Source organism: Sphaerodactylus townsendi, linkage group LG05, assembly GCF_021028975.2.
Source record: "Sphaerodactylus townsendi isolate TG3544 linkage group LG05, MPM_Stown_v2.3, whole genome shotgun sequence".
NCBI classification, from domain to species: domain Eukaryota; kingdom Metazoa; phylum Chordata; class Lepidosauria; order Squamata; family Sphaerodactylidae; genus Sphaerodactylus; species Sphaerodactylus townsendi.
The window spans coordinates 25,551,129-25,575,448 of NC_059429.1; the positions used below are offsets into that span (position 1 = coordinate 25,551,129).

Sequence of the window (24,320 nt, forward strand, 5' to 3'; positions counted from 1 at the left end):
ACATATTTACCATACAGGCTTTCTAGCTGTGTTCTGTCTAGGTTTTTTGTCTATTCATGATGATTTAGGGTTCAATCTTCTACCTTTAAAAAAAAATTTATTCTGGACTATTGATATTAAAAATAAATGTTTTTCAGTTCAATTGTATCCATATGCTTTGTTTCCTGCTGGTAGAATATTCAGTCATATTTAAATATGAAGGGAGAAGAATATGCAGCTCAGAAAAAATGAGGGGAGTTGCTTCAAATTATCTTAAAAGGAGGCTGTGTGGAATGGGGGGTCTGACAAAGGGGGGAGTGGTCCCTTTTGAGGCTTTGTGTACCCACCACTTCATCAGAGGCTAAACGTTCTCCCAAGGTTGCCATTAGCATTTGCCATAGGCACTTAATAATGCTCCACAATCGCTGACCTTAGTTATGAGCTGAATGGTGTGGTTGTTGGAGGCCTCATGCACCTCCGTTATGATGTTCTTGGTTTCCCTCACTAGCCAACTTAGGCCTAGGTTTGAAGTAAAGAAACTATCAAGATCTGGAAGTAGTCTCTTACAAGACAGGTTCTCATGTTTTCTCCCCTCCCCCCAGGAAAGTAACCATCATGTATATGGCTCCCAGCTAAATTTTATGTCTTACATCAGAAAAAAAAGTTTTTCATCAAAGCCTAAAAGGGAGACTATACATACACTTCCCAGGGTGCAAGCGTCAGCAAGACAGCGAGGCATTGCACTTGGCCTCATCTTTCAAAAGCCTGGGAGTCATCCTCGACCTGGCATTGTCGCTCGAGGCCCAGGTTGCACAAACAGGCCCTGGTTGCATTCCATCATCTGCGGCAGGCTCGCCAATTGGCCCCGTACCTCTCCTGTACAGACTTAGCCAAAGCTACCCATGCAATGGTCACCTCCAGACTTGACTATTGTAACTCGTATGCAGGCCTGCCTTTGATCATGATCCGGAAGCTTAAACTCGTCCAACATGCAGCAGCCAGACTCCTTACGGGGACGTCTAGTCGGGACTGGATCACTCCTGTCCTGTACCATCTCCATTGGCTGCCCATCGAGTTCCAGGTCATGTTCAAGGTGCTGGTTCTAACCTTTAAGTCTATAAGCGGCCTTGGGCCTGCATACTTGAAGGACTGCATCTCCCCATATTGTCCCACTAGGACCCTCCAATCCTCAGAGGAGTACCTTATTAGTGGTCCCTGACCCAAAGCTCGTCCGGCTGGCCTCTACTAGGCCCTGGCTCCGCTCTGGTGGAACAAGCTCCCTAGAGCAGTGGTGGCGAACCTATGGAACTCCAGAAGTTCATAAACTACAATTCCCATCAGCCCCTGCCAGCATGGCCAATTGGTCCATGAACATCTGGAGTGCCATAGGTTCACCACCATGGGCCTAGAGAGACTAGGGCCCTGCGGGACTTGTTGAATTTCCGCAGGGCCTGCAAAACGGATCTGTTCCACCAGGCATTTGGCCAGCCGGGCTGAGTGTGGTTCCATCGTCCCGGCCTCCAGTGCGCTCGGGGGTGCGGGGGTGGGAAAGGGAGGGTTTTTATTGCCATCTGAGTTTTATTTTGGTTTTATTAGAATGTTGTAGTGTTGTTGGTTTTAATTATATTATTAAGTGTTATATTGTGTTGCGCGCCACCCTGAGCCCTCCGGGGGAGGGCTGCTAAGAAATCTAAAGTATAAATCTTTGTATTCGTATAAACAAAAATAAATAAATAAATAAAAAGGGATTGTTCTGTTGTTTGTGCTATATATGTCAAATTATTTTAGACTCTCAAACACTTTTAAAAATCTATTTCCACGATCCTGATTATTTCAACCTTCCCGGATGCTCTCTAAGTATGTGTTCATATTTTGAGTTCACTTATGTGAGTTAAATAACATAATGAGGTCTCCATAGAGATATATTTGTAAATTAAAATGTGCCGAGTTGAATAAGAAAGGATGAGCACGATCTATTTTGGGGGAAGGTAATTACAGCATTACTGTAGAGAGGAGTTCTTTAAAAATAGCTGGCCTCAGATGGTATGGGAGAAAGGTAATTACAGCATGAATAATAATGATAAATGCTGCTCCTTAACTGCTGTGCATGCTGGCACTCTCCATGAACAATTCTCCTTCCAAACCCCACAAGTGTAAGGCTCTGTGGCCTGACCACAGAGCTTGGCAGACGGATTCCAATGTTTTATTCTGTGCCACAATGTAGCTTGCCAGACAGGGAGCCCTGAATGCATCAGTCCACTTAGTTACTGATTTTGATTACTATTGAGACAATTGAGAAAAAGGCCCAGGCCCAGGCACAGTAAGCCTGCTGTGTGCTGTTCCTGCTGAGTCCAGGTGGTTCATATATAACAAATCATGGTTCGTCATAACACAAGCGAATCTGTGGGATCTTTAGTCATAAACGGTCTCTCTTTCTCCTTTCCCCTGCATAGAGCTGAAAAACTAAATGCTTTAACGACAAAATAGTTTGCTATTTGTATGAGCCACAAATTATTTATTCTCTTCCCTCCAAACCGAGCTTTCAAAGTACAGTTCGATCCAGGTTTGGAGGAATGTGATTAAAATATTGTTTGTTGATTTTTACACCATTTTTATAGTGTTTTCAGCTGGTAACTGTGACATTCATTTTAAGCAGTGTTTTATGCTCTGGCTGGGCTTTTAATGCTGGATGTCAATTAACAACTCTCAATGCTTTGTAAGCCATCTTGGCTAGGTGCCCTTCAGAGGTGGCATGAAAATCTTCTGAATGGTGCTTGTTCTAATGAAACAACAAACGGTTTTACTGCAAAGGCAGAAGTGTTTAATTTTTCAGCTGTGGGTGAAAGGTAACGGTGTGCAGACTTGAGGATTCCACAGACTCATTCATGCGCAGGATTGTCACTATACTTGCCCCATGTATCAGTCTTTTAGGTGTTCCAAGAACTCAGCATTGCATTGTCTCTTTTTATCTTATCAGTCTCTTTGGTGAGGGTCAAACTGGTCAGATTTCTTGATTTCCTGATTGCTATTTGCTTATCTCATATTTTGTCCTTAGGATAACTTAGTGAAGTACATTAAGCTGAAAGAGGGAGACAATTCCAAGGTCACCTTCTGAGTTAGTATTTGAATCCAGGTCTCCTCTGTCCTAGAATGATAGTCTAACCACTAAGCCACTAGTGCTATTAATCAGAGATACATTTGAAATGTCAGTGTTTTGTAGAGCCTTTTGGCTTATTTTTGATTCTAGTTTTCACTGTGTATAAGCCTGATATAGTCATATCTCAGAAGCTGAGCAGGGTTGGCCCTGGTTCGTACTTGGATGAAAGACTGCCAAAGAAGTCCAGGTAGCCAGTGTTAGCCACCTATGTTGTGGACTATAGTTCCCATCATCCCCTGCCAGCATGATGCAGGCAGGGGATGATGGGAACTGTAGTCCACAACATCTGGAGGGCCGCGAGTTTGACACCTGTGCAATAGACAACCCTATGGGGTCACCATAAAGTGACTGTGACTTGGCGGCATTTTCCACCACCACAAGCAAATCTTTCGTTTTCATCGGGTTAAGAAAATTGAGTCTGGAGAAATTAGAGAGTAGAATTGAAAAAGCACACACTTTTAAATTCATGCCATGAAGAGTATGGGATTAGACAGTTTCTGTTTTTGCTCAGCTGGCTTTATAGCTCAGCTTGCCTTAGGAAACTTGCCTTACTTTCCAGCGTGGCATGGATTGTTTCTCAAGTGTGAAAGGCCTCCCAGACACTGTGGAAAACACAGTTTGTGGCATCAGTTGTCTCATTTATTTACTTACTTACTTCAATAATCATTCCCTTTTCATGCTGAGACAAGTTCACCCCTTGAGGCCTGGTACCTACCACATTAACAAGTGTACATGAAGATATGGAAAACTATACATGGTCCTGGTTATTAAGCGTGTTTCCTATCCTTGCAGTTGCTCATAATTTGATTGACTTGGTTTTACGTGCTCTTTCTTGGTGATATTCTCTTTACAAATAGACATGATAATTGGGATCAGTCAAATGAAGTCCCTCATGCTACTGCAGATTCACAAGCACAAATCAAATCATTTATTTACGATCATCGACCAGAACAGCAATAACAGAAGTACACAATTCAGCAATAATGAATCACAAATCAAAGATAGTACATAGTACAAAATATATAGTCAATATTGCTGACTGAGGGGATGTTCGCAGGAATTAAATAATTTATATATATTTTTTTCTGTGATTTATGTTTGTGTTTGTGCTACTGTAGATTCATGGGGTTTTTTTTAGCACAGTGGGATCTTTTGCTTTCTGTGTCTCAGGGAATAGGCTGCATACACTGAGAAATGCCAGAGCTCTGCAGAATTTTATATTAATTGATGCCACACAAAACATATCGTTCTAAGTATTCTTTCTGAATTAGTTTTGATTTTTGGGGGTTTTTTTATGGTGGTACTTAATTTTGATCTCTTCTTTTTAAGCTGTAAAACAAAGTTGATTCAGCTTGTTGGTCTTACAGTGCAGTTTCCAGAACAGCAACAGTTCTAGATAGGCTTTAAAAATATTTTCTTCCTGTGTTCTGGATCCTTTGTTTCTGATAATGCACCCTTTCATGGCATTCGAAAGCCAGTGATATTGAAGCTCTGACCATACAATGAATTAGAAGTTTCCAGGAAAGGGAATGCATCTGAAACAGCTGGAAAGGAGCTGGAGGACTCGAATTAGGTCAGCCTTAAAATATCTAATTAAAAAGGGTAGCATGTAGAATATGCTGTAACATAGTATGTTAATATAGCTACATAGGTAAAAGAAGAGGTTTTCTGCTTGGTATCAAGTAGCTTTTTTTGGAAAAGGTACATGTCAGAAGAGTGGGCTGGAAGGATTTCTCTTTCAGAGGTTTTGCTGCATTATCATCCACAAGGGGGGGAAAAGAGAATGCTGTGGGTTCTGTCCATCTACAGCATATTTATACAGAGGTTTTTTTTTAAACAATCAAACTTATGAGACCATTAAAAATACAAACCTCCATGAACTTTCATATTCCTTTTGAAGTAATATAGTCTACTCTGCTGTATCAGCATTCTGTTAGTTTACTCCTTACTTGTTCTTTGACGTGGTGAAATCAGTTCTGATTCTATTTCAGGTGAGGTAAAAGTGGCTTGCCATAATATCTTATTTTACAGATTGAAGCTAAAAACAAAAGATGTATTGGCCAGTTGTCTGAGGCCGATGTTCTGCACATGAAGGAAGTTTTAGAATTTGAACTGAATGGGCCTTCTCAGTCCCTCCCCCTCTAATTTCAAGCTTAAATCTTTCCTAACTGTAATTTTACCTTGACTTCTTCATTACCACAGTGTCTGTAGCCATTGATGTTACCAACCTCCAGGTGGGGGCCGGAGTTCTTCCAGAGTTATAACTGATCTGCAATCTACAGAGATCAGCTCCCCTGGAGAATGTGATGGCTTTAGGTAGTAGACTCCATGGCATTACACACAGCTGAGCTTCTATTCCCCAAACACTGGCTGTTTCCGCACGGGCAGATGCTAAAAACAGTGTCCCTGGGGAGGGGTTTGCACGGCCGCTGTTTCTGAACCTCGCTCCCTGGGCAAGGTATTTCGGAAACAGCGGCTTCCAAACGCTGCCGTGCGAACGGCAGCAGCTGGAAGGTGCCATCCCCCCCCCTTTCCCGAACGCCTACTTTGTCTCCTGGCTTCTGGCTTGTCGCAGAGTCCAGGGGACACGCCCCCCTGGCCTGCGACTCCAGAGCCGTCGCTCCGGGCTGCGGGGGCATGTCCCCTGGCTTCTGCGATGAGCTGGAAGCCAGGAGACAAGGTAGGCATTTGGTGACGGCGCAGCCTGTATGAAGGCTGTGCCGCCGCCTGCTGCCCTCCTGGGACCATCCGTGCGAACAGTCCCAGGGGGGTGCGTCGGCATTGTTTATGCCGATGCACCCCCGCACCGTTGCGGTGCGGAAAGGGCCACCATCACCCCCAGGCATTACCCACAAATCTCCAGGAATCCAATACAGAGGTAGCAATCTTAGCAGTAACAATGTTGAGGAAAAGCTGCCATATGCATAATGCAGCTTGAGTCTAATATGGTTTCAAAAGATAGGTAATGCCAGAGAACAGGAAGAAGCTAATATCATACAGATCTTTCTAACAATGTTTGTTGTGACAGCCTTTAACTCGACTTTGGAAAAACAGTCTGAACTACCTCCACTTCCTTATTTAATAGGATGCAAAAAAAAAAGTTGCAACGCCTTTTCACTGAAGTGTGCGTCGCCCTACAGATGTATTTGCACACTGCAAGTGACTGTGACAGAAGCCAAAGCCAACGGTAGTAAAAGAAAGCTACTGCTTGACAAAAACTGCAACCATTCTCATATGGGATTTGAACAGTTAAACCACCTAGCAAGAAATATTGACTTTGGGGAGATCAGTCATGGTTTTGCAGTGAAAAGGGGCAGAAGAATAAAGCGTTGACATGATCAATCTGTTTACAAAATGTTTGCAGCAGCACTGGCCCATTAAAATGGGAGGGGGGACGACGACAAAAATACTGATGGGATAATACCTTAGGATCATTCAAAATGTTACAGAACAACAACATGGCCTCCTGTTCAGACTGGCAATTATGTTTGTGATGTGTTAAAAGTGGGAGGCAGTGCTTTGGAACATGGTAGAAAAGCCCCATTGTGAGCCATGAAGCAATTTCAGAAATGTAGAAAATGTAACTTCAGAATTTAAAATAGAAACTTATGAGGTTGTATGTATATGATGGGCTTGTACATTTGGGAGGCATTACAAGTCTGTGCTGTCTCCCTCCGTCCCTGGTTAAGAACATAAGAACATAAGAACAAGCCAGCTGGATCAGACCAAAGTCCATCTAGTCCAGCTCTCTGCTACTCGCAGTGGCCCACCAAGTGCCTTTGGGAGCTCACATGTAGGATGTGAACGCAATGGCCTTCTGCGGCTGTTGCTCCCGATCACCTGGTCTGTTAAAGCATTTGCAATCTCAGATCAAAGAGGATCAAGATTGGTAGCCATAAATCGACTTCTCCTCCATAAATCTGTCCAAAAATCTGGTTGGGCAATTGTGCTTGTGCCTGTTAGCAGGATCTGCCTGGTGTGGCGTGTCACATTTGGGTTTTTCAGGGTACCTGAGCTAACTGCTTCTCCCAACTATCTTTATTATTACATTTTAGTTATTGTATTAAACTAAGGCCCATTATGCATGGAGCACTTTCCTCAGGGCTCTTTGCTCTGCAGTGGGGTTGTAGTGGGGTTTCCTTGCATTTCTGTTTACACATGAGGGTTGCCCCACTTCCAGATTGCCAACTTTGTTTTTAGAGCCCTTAAAATTTTTATATTGCTGTTTCTTATATTGATATTTTGATAGTTCATTATTATTAAATTTTGTGGGGTTTTTTTTTGCAAACGTTGGCCATTGATCCCCTGAAAATACCTACGAGTCAAGGAAGGGGGTGGGAGACCTCAAGGTGCAGAACCTCCAAAGCAAGGGAAAACATCAGGGTTTGCCTACTCTCAGGAACTGCACAACTTCTGGAATCTGTGGCAGCATGGGGGCATCTGCCAATTAAACTCTGCCCCAAAGGAAACGTTCCCTTGTTGCAGGGCAGAGCACCAGTGTATAATTGGCCTAAGTATATCAATATGGAGCAGAGGGACATTTCTGTTACTATATTTTTTGTTACTATATTTTTTTAGTAAAATGGGTGTCTCATGCCAGTCATGGAAGCAACAAAATCAACCACTCACAAACAAGGAAGGGATTTTTACACACACAGGTAAGTGTGCTGAAAAAAAAAGACTTTGTAAATTAACAGTAAAAAAAGAACTCCAAATGGTTTGAGAAAGACTGAGCATGCTTCAGGAGGCATGGAATGTCGAGAGCAGTTTAGAAGCAAAGGAAAAAGAAACCAGATAGTGTTGGGAAAATTGGCATGTTAAGTCTCCTGAGAATTTGCAGAGTTCCCCAAGGCAAGATCTGGGGTGGGGGGTGGGGATACCTGTGTGTCTTTCCTCATTGCTCTTCTGCTTGTTCCCTCCAGTAACAGACTTGATGTTGAAGTGTCCAATAATGATAGCAGCAGCTCTGCAATAAGGCCAGTGTTGATGCATGCATGGGGGATTGCAAAGTGTGTGGGACAATAGTCGTTTCTAATTTTAAAAGTGGCATTGAACCACAAATGATTTGGAATATTCTGGAGGTGTGGGGAGGGGGACATGACAATTTTCCAACAGCATACCCTCCCCAGTGCCTCTCTGGCTCTCAATTTGCAATTCTGTAATAAAGAACTTATCTTACTGAAATTGCAAGCTGTGCTTGTTCTGTTACTGTATATACATAGTCAATTCTGACCAGTCACCGGTGCATTGTAAAACTCTTTTAGATCAGGTTATTAAATTTGGTTTCTAGGGCTGATATTCTGACAATGCAAGGTTTTTTGGGGGTTTTTTTGTACCGGTGAGTATCAAAGCAGCTGTTAATTATAGTTGTAGGAGTTCTACTATTTCACCTCATTATCCCTGTCTTGCACTTTTATTTCTGTTGCTGCTGGCTGTACAGCACCAGGCCTGGCACTGCTGAACTGTGAACACAATGCTAGCCCTGGAATAGAAAAGCAGATGGTAGAATGCCCTATTTATAGCTCATACCAATATGCTTGAGGCGAGTGCTGCTGAATTGGTTATCAGGGAAGCTTTCAGACTCAGGAGATGGGGGGAAATCCACTTAAATAACCATTGTGCAGTTCTGGTCTCAGAGAAACTGAGAATAGGAAAATAGGTCTAAATATGAATGCACTAATTTTATTTTGGGGAGAAACCCGACTGTGCTCACTTGCCTTTTCCCTATGGTTCTGTTATCAGCCTTTAGGTTTACCTAAGTCACACTATTCATGGCTGAGTTTGAAGAGTGCATTGTTCTGTGGAAATTCTACTTCCATAGCAATTCTACTTTCCATAGCAACTTAGCTACATTGAATTTTAATTTCACCACAATATGTAAATCCAACTAAAAATGTGGAAACTGGGGATTTCTAGCTTTCCTTTTGACCTAATTTGCATACAGATACAAGAAGAAAAGCAAATCTTCCTGCTCAGAATTTTTTTGCAGCCAGATATTTTTGGGGCAGATTGTAATTTCTGGGATGCAGAACCCTCTTGAGACCACTTCTTCCATCACTGGCCTGTGAATTTTTCATGCATTGTCAGATGGTCTTTCAGTGCATTTTTAAAGGTCTGTGAGATGCCAGCTTTACAGGAACCGTGTAGTAAATGTGCTGATATAACACACTATATAGTAACTGGTTGTTGTGGGCTTTCCGGGCTGTGTGACCGTGGTCTGGTAGATCTTGTTCCTATCGTTTCACCTGTATCTGTGGCTGGCATCGTCAGAGGTGTATCACAGAGAGAAGTGTGCTACACATTGTGTCCAAATGTAGTACATCCAAATCAGATTTTGCTGCCTGATTACATCACTGTGGATGGATGAAACATTCTTTCTACCCTTAGTCTATATAGGGAGGTGTAGAACAGTGGAATGCCTCTCCATTGGCAGTTTCATTTCCTGGGCAGGAAGATATAACAATCCAATTCAGTGTATGTGGGGGTATTATATTAGAGCGGAATGGAAATACATGTCCAAATGTCTTCAGTTCACACTTCTTTATACGTCATAGAGGTATACCTCCCCATTCACAGTGTGCTTCGGCTACCTTTATACATAGAGCTATACCTCCCCATTCACAGTGTGCTTCAGCTAGTTAGCTTTGTTTGCCTTAAATCGAATATATTAATTTTTTCATTAAACCTTCCCCTTTCCAAGCCCGTATCCTCTTGCAAAGGGATGTTAAAAAATGCCAACGAGGAAAGTGGGAGTGGAAGATTTGCTCCTCAGTTTCTGCCGAGCACCACTGATGCTGAAGCACACCTTGCACATTTGTCATGCTAGCCCAGGGGTAGGGAACCTGCGGCTCGAGAGCTGCATGCGACTCTTCTGCCCTTGCACTGTGGCTCCATGAGCCTAGCCGCCGACCCCATCCTTGTCCACCCTGCAGGCAGCAGGGTGGGCGCACCAACTGCCCACGGTCGGCTGGGCTGCGCTGCGAGCTTCCCCTCTCGCCCACCCCGTTGGAGCGGGGCGGGCACTTTCCCGGCGGCCGGCGAGGCCGAGTCGCCGGCTTCATCGTTGCCCGCCCTGCAGGCAGCAGGGGGGGCGCATCCATGCACTTCTCAGAATGAGCGGAGTAAAAGGTTAAAAAAACCCTATATATCTATAGAGTTATCTTTATTTTAAATGTCAAAAATTATTTGCGGCTCCAAGTGTTTTCTTTTCCCGTGGAAGACGGGTCCAAATGGCTCTTTGAGTGTTAAAGGTTCCCTACCCCTGTGCTAGCCAGTATGCATTTACTCGTCTGGCAAACATTGGAAATCCTGCACACTTTCGTTATGAATGTTTAAGTCAGATTCATTCAGTTTTGAAAAAGAACTGGTTTTCCTGAAAAGGAATAAGTAGTGTAGTCTGTTCCCAGGATACATCAAACTATTTTTAAAGTTATTTTAATTATTTTATTTATAGACCACCATTCTTGCAAGAAATCAAGGCAGATTACAGGATATAAAGCAGCTCTATCAGACAGCACAAGACAACCAGTGAAAAAATGAAATAGAATTAGGATTACATAATCAGAATAATGTGAACAACAAACTAAGGCAAAGGTATACTATAAATGGTACAGAAAGTGGATTTCAAGGTATAAGACAATGCAATAAAAGCAGATGATAATTACAATTATTATTACAATCCTGCTCCATTATGAGGTACCCTTTTGGACTGTTCCATTCTACTACAGTTCTAATCTCCTCTTAAAAGTGCCCTCTTTAACAGTACTGTTTCCCACATTTTGCAGAATGATAGAATTCATTCTAAGGGATGCCATTCCAAAAGGTGGGAGTCACCACTGAGAATGCACATAAATGGACAGCTGCCAATCTTCTTCATTTGCAGGGTGGCACCTTTAAAAGGCTTGGCCATCTTGCAAAGGTGGATTCTGCAGGTATGCGTGTCCAAGGATGTTAAAGGTTTTGTAGGTGCTAGCACAGGGGTCTGCAACCTGCGGCTCTCCAGATGTTCATGGACTACAATTCCCATCAGCCCCTGCTAACATAGCCAGACCTCTGTGCTAGCAGAACCTTAAATTGAACTTCGTCACTGATCAGTAACCAATGGAAGATGAGTGGTGTTCATTGTGCTTAGAACCTTATAGTGACTGGGTTGTGGTGTTTCCACCAGCTGGCATTTTCAAGTTGTCTTTAAGGGCATACCCATGTAGTTTTACTGTAATCCTTGCCATTAATGGAAATGGAAGAATTCATTTATTTGGAGAAGCTCATGTAACCATATACCCCACGTAGTTGCAACATGGTAGACCTTTACTGTCTTACTCATTCCTTACATAATAAATTTATAATGAGATACTGGTTGTGGGAGGAATGTAGCTTTCTGGAAATTAAAAAGGTAACACTCAGAATATGTGAAGTGGAAAAGATTCCTTCCATTCCCACAATTACATTGTTCTAATCATAGAATTGTAGAATTGACAAAGCATCGGCAGTGTTTCAGAAGATGCGCCAAATCTGGTCAACAACTACCATCAATTTTAGGATGAAAATACGACACTTCCGCACCATCATCTTACCAACTGCAATTTACGCCAGTGAAACATGGAAGATCCCCGTAAGAATAGTCCAAAAGCTGAACGTGTTCCAGCAGTGGTGCCTTCACAAGATTCTTGGAGTCACTTACCATGACCACATTACAAACGAGGAAATTCTGTGCAGATGTGGAACTCAGTTTGGTTTGTCATGGTTTACAGGGCAAAGAAGTGACCTGTAAACTACGACAGGACTCTTTAGTTTGGAGAGGAGACGTCTGAGGAGGGATATGATTGAAGTTATAAAATTATGCATGAAGTAGAAAATGTTGACAGAGAGAAATTTTTCTCTCTTTCTCACAATACTAAAACCAGGGGGCATCCATTGAAAATGCTGGGGGGAGGAACTGGGACTAATAAAAGGAAACATTTCTCCATGCAACGGAATATTCTGCCACAGGAGATGGTGATGGCCACTAACCTGGATATCTTTAAAAGGGTCTTCGTCAGATTTATGGAGGAGAAGTTGATTTATGGCTACCAATCTTGATCCTCCTTGATCTGAGATTGCAAATGCCTTAGCAGACCAGGTGCTTGGGACCACCAGCAGCAGAAGGCCATTGCTTTCACATCCTGCATGTGAGCTCCCAAAGGCATCTGGTGGGCCACTGAGAGTAGCAGAGTGCTGGACTAGATGGACTGTGGTCTGATCCAGCAGGCTCTTTCTTATGTTCTTAAGTGGTATATGGAGGCTGCAGGACATTGTGATAGAGTGACGATTATGTCTTGCTGGGCACATCCTACATTTACCAGGTCACCATCACCCAAAGACCGCAATGCGATAGGTACCATCTGGAGGAAAGCAAAAGCAAGGTAGATCATGAAAGCCATGGTGCGAGGCCTTCAAAGAAGACCTAAACGAGACTCGCCTCTCATAGGATGAACTCATCACATCTGACTGAAATCGGAGAATGCTTGTTGCCCAATGTGTATAGTTACACAGGTGGAACTAAGTGAGTAAGTAACCAGAGTTCAAACCAAGATCTAGACCTGGAACACAACTAAATTTTATTTGTAAAAATTTTGAAATTGCTGCTATAATGTATTTTAATGAATTTTAATGTTTTATTGTTATATTGTATTTATGAGATTTATTTGTTTTATGACTCATTGTACACCGCCCAGAGCCCTTCGGGGGTTGGGCGGTCTATCAAGCCCAATACATACATACATGCATACATACATAAAATTAGTTGTTTAGAAATCTCTGTTGAAAAGGAACTGGAGCAAACTGTAAAAACAAATTAATCTCAGTATAAGAGCTTGGCTTAGGAAAAAAAAGAATATGGGTCACTCATTGCTGTCAATCATTTTGTGCTCTAGTTGGAACTCACAAATCCCCTAATTTGTCTGATCACCTTTCCCTCTACATTGGAGTAACTGTGCCTGCCCCCCTACTTTTGAGTGTCAGGTGATCTTTGGGAATAGTGCTAAAATACGACTTGCGCTAAAAAAAGAGAGGAGACGCTGCAGGAATTCTTTCCTCACTCATGCAAGAGTGTGTTGTTTATGTGTTCCTTCTGCTGATTCTTCCTTTCCTCTGATGCCAGATCTCATTTTTGAGGAGTCCCTTGACCCTCAATAGAAGCTTTGAGGGTGTAGAGTTTGAACTGTAAGGGGATGGTAGCCAAATTCCCATTTGTAAACCTGCTGTATTTGTGGAATATGTATATAGTTTGGGGACTTCAGGCTTTTGTATTCTGGCCATTTCATGGGCCAAGAAGCAGTTGGCTGGACATAGATTACTAATTCAAGGCTGCAGTATGGATGCACATATAGCTCTTGTGTAGGGTATGTGACAAGGAGTGGCCAGAGAATAGAAAAGATCCTTTTCTTTTCCTTTTATATTCCTTTTGTATGCAGATGGAACGTAACAAGATACACAAACTGAAAGGGCAGTGAATGTCTACATTTATTTAGAACAGTTCTATGCCTCTCTAGAGAACCTGCTTGAATTTACAAGATTAATATATTGTTGAAGGCTTTCATGGCTGGAATCACTGGGGTGTTGTGTGGTTTCCGGGCTGTATGGCCGTGTTCTAGTAGCATTTTCTCCTGACGTTTTGCCTGGATCTGTGGCTGGCATCTTCAGAGGATCCTTCAGAGGATCCTCCCAGAATTAACCTTAGTTAAAGATAAAGGTAAAGGTAAGCATCAGGTCATTATTGATTCATGGGGTGACGTCACATCACAATGTTTACTAGGCAGACTTTTTTTATGGGGTGGTTTGCCATTGCCTTCCCCAGCCACCTAAACTTTACCCCCAGCAAGCTGGGTACTTATTTCACCAACCTTAGAAGAATGGAAGGCTGAGTCAACCTTGGGATCGAACTCAGGTTGTGAGCAGAGCTTTTACCTCAGTATTGCAGCTTACCACTCCATGCCACTTAGTGCAACTAATTTTAAGTTACATGTAAAATATGGGTGCATTGTTTCCCATATAGCCTTTTGTTCAGCCAACTGATCAAAAAATTGAATCAGAAACATTTTCAGTAGTCTTGATAACTGCTGTTGCCTTTTAAAAAGATGTTCTTTGTAAATGTCACCACTATAATACCTATCTGGGGTTTTTGTTTCTGAGAAAGCAACACAAACTTGTACTTTGGGCTTTAAAAATACTCAGTGTTGACACTCTTCATTGAAAAACACAGTGTATCTTATTACAGTACCTTTTGTTAGGTGAATAAATAATTTCATGGATTGTGACAGTTTTCTGAAAAAAAAGAGAAGAATGCAGTCTGCTAATTAGAGATGTGCCCAGTTCGGCATCTTTAATTTCTAACTAACATTTCATGCCATCTGTTGCTTCTCATGTGGTACATTTTTCATATATAGGATACGTACTTTGCAGTTGGTCACAGTTAACTTCAGGTTTCTGTAGCATATCTAGCTTCAGATAAAAGGAGATTGTCAGAGGGAGGGTCTTGTTTATTCTCATGCTGTTTTTCTTTTTTTTAGTTAACTTGTGAGCCATTGAGGCAGTATGTTTGGATGCAGATTTTTAATGACAACATGGAAAATAACAAATGTTTATGAAGTTTTAAATTGTTAACATAAATTAGTTGGATTGAGCATTGCAAAGCCCAGATGGCGGTATTTGGCTTCTACAACTCAATGGTTTAGAAGGGGCTAGAATTCTTAGGATTCATGCTGAAATTTGACTTTTGGGATTTAAGATTGTTAATTTACAGGCATAGATAACAGATGTTAATGAAAACCGACAATGAATGTTGTGTATTAGCATAACATATATTCATAAGCTAGCTGTAGCATGTTGACAGCTGAGGCTGGTGAACTTCCTAGCATCCATCAATTAATTAATTAAGCATATTTGCATGCTGCCTCTTCAGAGTTCTGTTCAGGGTGGCTGGGGTGAGCTAAGACTCACAGTTAAAACCGCAGTTAAAAAACAAACAAACCATTAGACATAATCCACACAAAAACTAATAAAAAGCAGACATAAGACCATTCAAAAGTGAACATGGTGTGGTGGTTAAAAGCAGATGGACTCTAATCTGGATTTTGATTCCTTACTTCTCCACATGAGCGGTGGACTGTTATCTGATGCACCAGATTTGTTGCCCCACTCCTGCATTGCTGTTAGGTGACCTTGGGCTAGTCACAGTTTGTTCAGAACTCTCTCAGCCCCACCTATCTCACAAGGTGTCTGTTGTGGGGAGAGGAAAGGGAAAAGAGTTTGTAAGCCCCCTTGTGTTTTCTTGCAAGAGAGAAAAGGGGGAGGGAGATATAAAACTAAACTCTTCTTATCTTCTTCTGAAAAGCTGATAAGATAAAAACCCTAATGACAAGCCTGTATAAAAATGTGTGTTTTAACCTGGTGCCTAGAAAAATTCAAGGAGGCTCCAGGGAAACCTCAAGAAGGAAGGCATTACAAAGGCAAGGTGCCATCACGGAAAATGCCACTCTCCTTTTCTTTGAAAGGAGCAGGGCTTGAGATACAGATCTTAACTGTTGCACTTGGCAGCAGGGGAGAACACGGTCCTTCAGGTACCCTGCCATCAAGCCATTTAGGTCCTTCAAGATAATAATCAGAACTTTGAATTGGGCCCAAAAATAGATGGGTAACTAGTGCAGATCAGTATTAAATCTTTGAATCCTCAATAAAGGATTCCAATGGCTGACAAAATTATGTGACCTTAATTGTGTTCAATGTTGTCTGCGAAGTTCTATTAATATCATGTCCTTATTTCACCTTGATGGGCTTATGTTATAATATTGTATGTGCTGTAAGATTCTGAGTCGAGTCTTCTTCCTTCAATCTCTCAATTATTGATGAGGAAAGCAGTTTGGAAGATTTGTTCATAATAAATAATTTGAAAGGCAGAAAAAGCCTTGCTTCAAATTAGACATTTTTGTCTGTTTGCATTTTTTGGGGGGGAAGTAAATCAGAAATGAATTATAACGCAGAAGTATTTTGAAGTATAATGTGTTACACTGCATTTCCTGTAAAGCTGTAAATGATTATTCATGCCTAGGACTAGCCTTTTATAGCCACAACAGATGCAGATTAAGCAAGACCGCTGCCTGTACTGAACCAACTAATATTCAGGATGTGGAAGGGCTTTTCAGTTGCATGGAACTCTCCTTCTAGTGTCAGTTTTCAAATCAGAAATTGATAGGAAACGACCAATTCCATTAAACTGAGTAAAACAATATGTCGGTATGAGCAGAATGAGATTTGGGCTGTATAATGTCTGGTAGTTGTACTGGATTGTACTGTAAATTCGTCAGCTGAGTTACTTGTCTAAACCCATGGAAATTATTTGACTTAATTGAAGTAATTGCATAGGATTGCAATGATGTCATAGTGCCCAATGTGAGGATTGTGAAGTTTAAATGCAGTGTAAAGTGCCAAGAGACCAGGCTTTGCTCTAATATTAAGGTTGTTAGCATTTCTTGTTTCTACTTCAGTTACCTTTGATGGTTAACAGTCATGGGCTGTTGGTTTCAACCAAAATGTTCAGCAATGGTACAATAGTACTAACCTGGATAGCTTTAAAAGGGACTTGGATAGATTTATGGAGGAGAAGTCGATTTATGGCTACCAATCTTGATCCTTCTTGATCTGAGACTGCAAATGCCTTAACAGACCAGGTGCTCGGGAGCAACAGCTGCAGAAGGCCATTGCTTTCACATCCTGCATGTGAGCTCCCAAAGGCACCTGGTGGGCCACTGTGAATAGCAGAGAGCTGGACTAGATGGACTCTGGTCTGATCCAGCTGGCTTGTTCTTATGTTCTTATGTACTTGTGATGTGTACTTTGATCCTTCTTCACAAGAGTGGGTTCTCTGAGCAATGTCATGGGGTCTTTTCTGGGCTCCTTCAGCCTCTGAAATCTTTTTTGAACATGGTGGATCGTGAGGCAGAAGCTGTTTGCACCAAGCACATACCTGTAGTGGTAGAACTGATCAGAATGCTAACTTCTTCCATCTTGGTTCTGGGCTCAACACCCTTCCTTCCTTTTCCCCTATAGCTCTTCCATGAATCTATCTTTTCTGCTGTGGCACTTTTCAATGTGCTTGGCTCTATCTTCTGGAGTCTCTCTTTTCATTTATTGTCTTTTTTCCTTCCACCGTTTACTTACAGGATTTAAAGTAGAAGTGGGAATTCTTTGGAATGTGTTCAAATATTTACTAAAAAAATTATGCTCTGCCAAGGCTGACACTACCAAATAGTTTTTTCACCATGTGGATAACTGTTAAAAAACACAATAAGCAGTATTGTATTGTATGAAATTATGTAGATAGAAAAACTCTCCTTCATTGCTTTCAGTTTGCATAAAAACAAAGACAATCAGGAATGCAGATTTGTTACAAATAATACCTGTAAAAGTCAGTGAATCTAAATGTCAGAGCCAAGTTCAGGCTTGCGTGTTTGGAATATATTGGAAAAATGTCCATTGTATTTGTTTCACATAAATAAAAAACCAAACTCTTTGTTCTTTCCATTACTGGAACCTCTAAATGCTCTTAGAAAGAAATTCCTGTGTATCTTTTTTAGTTTCCATAGTAAAGTGCCTGGTGAGCCTCAGGTGACTATTTTTGAAGACTGACTGCTTTCCTCGTTTACTAAAGGGAGCCAGCGTGGTGTGGTAGTTAAAAGCATGTGAACTCTAATCTGGAGAACTGGGTTTGATTCCCCACTTCTCCACATGAGCAGCAGACTTTTAACTGGTGAACTGGATTTGTTTCCACTCCTACACACAAAGCCTTCTGGGTGACCTTGGGCTAGTCACAGTTCTCTCAAAACTCTCTGTTGTCTGTTATGGGTAGAGGAAGGGAAAGGGGGGGGATATAAATCCAAACTCCTCTTCTAATATATTTAAACTAGCAATCTGTGACAACAACAGAGGCATATGGTTGGTTCTTAAAGGAGATATGAGACCTATTCACACCAAAATAATTCACCAGTAAATTGAAGTAAACTGTAAGATTAATCTGGAAAAGATTGAGGTGCTGTGGTTGGTTGAGGAGCTGATTGAGGAGTTGGGATTGAGCCTACTTAAACACAGGGTTGCATTTTCCCTTAAACGGCAGTTTAAAAAGTAGAGGGTGCTTTTAGGCCTGATTCTGCAGATGTATAGCCAAATGTCTTCTACATTACATGGTACCTTTCACCAACTTCTATTGGTTCACCAGATGCTGTTGCTACCCAAATTAATACACATGTAAGGCCCATAACATTCAAAGTATCCTCTATGCTTGTAGGGCTGGACAGTATCACGAAGGTAATTATTTTGAGGTCTAAAAGTCTAGTGTATACCCAGGTCCTGATTTGACAGAGCACTCCAATGGAGGGAAAACAAGACAGGAAGTAAGTGTTTGTGCCTAAAAATAAATAATCTTTATTCCCCTAACAAGAGGCGTGACTAGGAAAAATGAAATATTTGGGAAAACGAAAACATGAAACAGTATTGCAACACAGTAACTGAAGTCCTGGGTATGCTTCAAATTCTTTATTGCAGTCAAAGACCAGCACATAATAATACAAAGAGGAAGATTAAATAATACAATAATACAATAAATAATACAAAATCCTGGGTATGCTGTTCTTGATGGTTGCCTGATGGGAGTGCCTGTAGTGGGGGGCAGGGAGGGGAGGGTGGAAAGAAAAACATCTGTTTCCTTTTCCTGAAGAGAAGAGTCCACTGGGCTGTGATCAGAGGCAGAAGTGAAAAGAAGCCAGTTCAGGACAAATTAAAAACCCATACCAAAAGTAACTAAAAAGTTGGGAATCCAAGGGGAGAGACTTAGTGGTCTAGCAAAAGGGCAGAAATCAAGGAAAAAGCAGTTTCGGGTCTAAAAGCTGCTATGGCGTTGGAATGGCTTAGGATGCCTTTTTTAAAAAGTGTATGGAAGGGATGAGGTTGGGATACACAGGAGTGTTAGATAAAGAGTATGGGGTATTAAAGTAGGGAGATGGAAAGAGTGTTTTTTTAAAAAAAGCTTGAATGATTCCATTTCCAGACGAAACAAAGGCCATTTACATATTTGTAGTCTCCTTTGCACTGAGCATACATTCCTTTCAGTCTGATTCTCAGCTATGTACTCGTTTCCTGACTTCAGATCAGAGAAATGGTGACCTGAAGAGTGGAAGAACTGCTGTGATGTGGGCAGGGAAAAGCAGAGTTGAATGATGAGATCCAAAGAAAGCCTAATGTATAAGGATCTCTTTTGCTTTCCCTGTGAAAGGAGAGAAAAAGTTGAACTTCAAGAAGTTTTGGAAATTGCAGGGATTCTCTGATCTGAGAGCACAGTGAGTTCTGAAGAGGGAAAACATGGGCATTTTTAGCAAGAATCACACCTGAAGGGAATGTACACTCAATGTGAAGGAGACCGAAAGTACATAAATGGCCTATATTACTTCATGGCAGTTGGTTTTTTTTCATTTTCAAGATCACTTCGAGAGGTTTTTTAGCATTGAAAAGCTGCTAATAAATGTGTAAGATAAATGCGGCAATACATGTTTATGTGGGTAAATGCATATATATATATTTTAGAGTACATATATGTACTTTTAATTGGTGGTATATTTTTCATCTCCGGACCTGAATGGCCCAGGCTACCCTGATTTTGATAGATCTTAGAAGCTAAGCATACTGGGCCCTGATTAGTATTTGGAGGGGAGACTGCTAAAGAAGCCTAGGGTTTCTATGCAGAGGCAGGCAATGGCAAACCAATTCTGAAGATCTCTTGCCTTAAAAAACCTATGGGATCACCATAAATTGGCTGCAGTGTGATGGTACTTTCCACCACCACCATATTTTTCATTCCACTTTTGTGTGTATAATATGAACATTAAGCATTGATTCTGAGGTGAGAAAAGTTATGTCTGTTTTGGTTCAGATAATCTTTTAGTTTGCTTTCATTTTTCAGTTCAGAAATATTGCCATTTCCCCCTTATGAATACTACTTATCTGGATACTAATCTAGGCAGACTGATCTTCTATGTTTTTAATTCCTATTTTTAGCTTCGTAGCATCATCACATATCTAGAAACAACATTTCAGCTCGGTTAAAGCAAATGGGTTTCATTAAATAAATTCAGAGTAATCGAGCAATTAACTTTTCTCCCATAGCTCATGTCTTGGAAATATTAAGCTCACAATGCACTTCTGATGTTAGATGGTTTGGAAATTCTTCCAGCATATTAAAGAAATCAAGGAGCCAAAGTCTAATTATGACACTTCAGGAACAGGGTTCTGGACTTTGTTAGTCATTGATGGGCTATTCTCTGTAATGAAAACCAATCTCTTATTAGCTAGCAATATTGTCATGGCTGATAGACCCAGGTAGTCCAGTTTACTCTTAGACTAGGCAAAATAATTTGTTTCATCTTTGTCTCCTGTTTAAAAGCTTTGGTGTTGCTGCTGCAGTTTCTTGCTACATTGGTTTAGGAAGGCATTATATTCAATAATTCAAAATCATTCAAAATTAATAATTCAAACCATAATTAGACACCCTGTTTTTCCATGGTATCTCATAAAAGAGCAGTGATTGATACATTCATGTTTATGAATCTAAGAAGTATACACTCAGTACCCTAATCTTTTCCTACATCTTAAGATGGTGCATTAATTTTCCAAGTCTTGACTTGTCATGGAGGTCAAGTGGGTATGACAGCGGAAATTTTGTTGAGTGGGAATCTATCAGAGACTTGTTCTCAAGATGTATTGACAGTATTTTCCACTGGCCATTTTACTTGTACTTTGAATATGTTGTGCTCTTTCTCATTTTGCAGGATTCTTCCCAGGAGAGTGTCATTACTCGAGACATTCACCGTACATTCCCAGCACATGACTATTTTAAAGATACCGAAGGAGATGGGCAGGAATCTCTTTACAAGATATGCAAGGTATGGCCAGAGTAATATGCATCACATTTGTAGTTTTTGTGTGACAATACAGTGAGTAAAAAGGTCGGAGGGATAATCTTGGTTACCAGATTTCTTTTTCAAGCCTTATTTGGCTCTTTCCCTGTTCCAGTCATTTCAAGGGTCTTTCATTCAAGTCTGTAATGTTCAGAAACTTTTCCATTTCCAAGTCAAGTGTTCTTTCCTGGTCACCTTCAAGTTCTGTTCTGTCCTTAAAGGAAAAAAAATCTTCCTTTAAACCTGGTAAGAACACTTCTATCCTACCCTGATGGAAAATTACAAGCTTCACCCTGAGAGGTGACTGATTAACTGATTCGGTGTCACAGGAAAAATTACTTTGTTCTGTAAGTTGCTGGATTAACATATTAATTGCAATATTTCTTGCATGGAGAAACTTCAGCTGCAGCCTTCTCTAAGTTATCTCTAAGTTTTCAGTTAACATATAAACATCAACAGAGTGCTAATTAAACATCTGGGAAGCTGTAATTTTTACTGATACCTGTGGGTCAAATTTCATTTTACTACAGGAAGAACTGGGAGGGTGCTGAACAGACGGCGTGCATGTCTACATCTGCATGTAGATATGCACAAGCCAGCAAGATCTAGAATGGACATTTTTTTTAAAGCCATGGGGGAAAAAACCCTCTTCTTTTCAAGGGTCTTGTTTTTCTGTGTGTAGGAAAACTATAAAATGTAGACAATATATTCAATATCACCTTGTCAAAAGACAAAGTATATCTTGGCTCCTTCATATGTTGACCTACTAAAATCAGCTCTGGTGGCGTTTACTGCCACTGTGTTGGATTCTGCCAAGGTGCTCCTCTGGCACTAGAAATATTTCTTGCAAAAAAAGGAAGGCTCCTTGTCCTAGCAGCTAGAGGGATGCTCTATATCAGGATCCAACCAGTTTTCCTTTTGATGCTGTTGAGGGCTCCATTCTGTTGCACCTGATTTTATATCCAAAGTTGATTTTTTGTTATAGTGTCCAGCTTTGTAAGTCAAGATGTTTTCTGGTCTGTTTCTCCCAAGTATTGACTGTCATCCTCCATGTTTTTGAAGTGTGTCTAGAAATACAAGTTAAGACTGAATACAGCAACTGAGAAAATAACAGCTGTGATAAACTGTCTAAAATTGTGTAAGGAATTTGTTGAGTGCTTCAAAATCTCTGTTCTGATCCTGGCTAAGTCAGATGTTCAGAAACTTTTTAAAATCCCTGTTTTCTTTACCATTATATAGTAAGATTAATTTGCTATGATCTGTGTACTATGGAATAATACTGGTGACCTACTTTCCTCCTTGCATATGTCTTCAAAGGTGTTTTGCTACAGGAAACCAAAATAATTGGCAAAACCAGTTGCCCTGGCTGCTTATACTGCTGAGACGGCAGTGCACAATTTAATTTGAGGGATGTTGATGTTTCACATTTTCTAGCTAAAGCAACTTGTGTTTATCAGAGAAGCAACTGCTGTGATGTTATTAGGAAGATGTTAATATATGGGCAGTCAGTATCCCAACTGATTTGGTTTAATAATTTGTCAAAATAAAACACCCTCCCTGCAACAAACTCATCTGCGTTAGCTGCGATAACTGCAATTTATTTTGAAAGCTGCAGATGGCTGTATTATAAAGTGGCTGCCTCATCTACACTCTGCTTCAGTGTGTGCCCTCACACCCTCGTGTTTGGGGGGGGGGTGTCAAAGAGGAACTTTGCCCTTCATCTCTTTTTCTTCTTTATGATGGTTCCAGGGGACAATTGCTTGGCTTTGGGGCCATCTTGTCCCCCATGCTGTTTAACCCCCATAGAATGAAACTCCGCCAATGTGCAGATAACATCTAATTCTGTTTCTCTTCACAACTCCTTTGGGTGGGTCCACGGAAGTCTTGAACAAATGCCTGGATGAAGACCAATATTGAAGCTCAGTCCAGACAGGACTAAGGGCCAAACTACACAAGTCTTCTTCAACAAGTCCGGTCCAAGTTCCGTGGGCCCTGCTTGTTTTCCCTGCACCCACATAGGAGCTGCTGTTATTTGAAAAATCTGAAAGGATCCAGTTCAGCATAGGACCACGGAGCAGGGGAGGATGGACTTCTGCCTCTCTCATGCCATTTGCTTAAATGAAAATGGCCCAGGGGGAGTTATTTGACCCACCTTAAAGCTCAACATAGGCTGTTTCTGCACGAATGCTGAAGCAGCCGGGTCGGCATACTTGACGCCAACCCAACGATGCTAGGACCGTCCGCACGGACGGTCCTAGAAAGAGCCGTGCAGCCGGTGCCGTGGAGTGCTGGCGCCCGGCTGACCCGGCATGTCCCCAGGCCTCCGGCGCGTCGCCGAGGCCTGGGGACACGCCCCCTGGCCCTGCGCGCCTGCTCCAGTGGCGCATCTGGGCAGGCTTCCTCGCGACGCGCCGGGAGGCCCGGTGGGTGCAAGGAGGGTGGGGGAGGCGGCGAGGCAGCGTTTCCCCAACAGCGGCTTTGAGGTGGCGTTTCCCCAACAAGAGCGCTTCCGAGCGCTCTGGGGAAATGCCGGCTTCACGGCGCGAGGGCGGCGCGAGGGCAGCGTGGCTGCAATGCAGCTGCGCCCCCTGTGCGAATGGCGGCCTGGGGACGGCGTTTTTGCCGTCCCCAGGCCGCCATATTCCGCCCGTGCGGAAACGGCCATAGGGTATTCTTCCTCTTTGTTGTAGTCTCGATCTTAAGGCGTAGTGGTTAAGAGCAGGTGGTGTAGTGATGTAGTGGTTAAGAGCAGGTGTACTCTAATCTGGAGGAACCGGGTTTGATTCCCTGCTCTGCCACGTGAGCTGTGGAGGCTTATCTGGGGAATTCAGATTAGCCAGTGAACTCCAACACGCGCCAGCTGGGTGACCTTGGGCTAGTCATAGTTCTTCTGAGCTCTCTCAGCCCCACCTACCTCACAGGGTGTTTGTTGTGAAAGGGGGTGAAGGGAAAGGAGTTTGTCAGCCCCTTACAGGAGAGAAAGGGGGATATAAATCCAACTCTAATCAACTCTGCAGTCGTTTAAAATGACGTGCCTAGAAACTGTGGGCAAATTGAGCTTGGAGCCAACTCATTTAAAATGTCTCCTGTAGTTTGGCCCTGATGTGCTTCCATTCAATGACAAAGCCTGTTGAGGAAGCCTGTCCTGGAAGAGGGCTGCACTCCACCTAATCGTGTTAAGAGTGGACTCTAATTTGGAGAACTGG

At 41.9% G+C, this 24,320-nt stretch overlaps 1 protein-coding gene across 1 annotated transcript in view; it reads left to right on the plus strand.

Moving 5' to 3' along the window:
• RABGAP1L (RAB GTPase activating protein 1 like) overlaps nucleotides 1-24,320 on the plus strand; it is a 189,429-nt gene that overhangs the window by 89,255 nt on the left and 75,854 nt on the right. Inside the window, 1 exon segment of the mRNA XM_048496483.1 lies at nucleotides 20,986-21,099. Coding sequence (XP_048352440.1) covers nucleotides 20,986-21,099 — 114 coding nt within the window.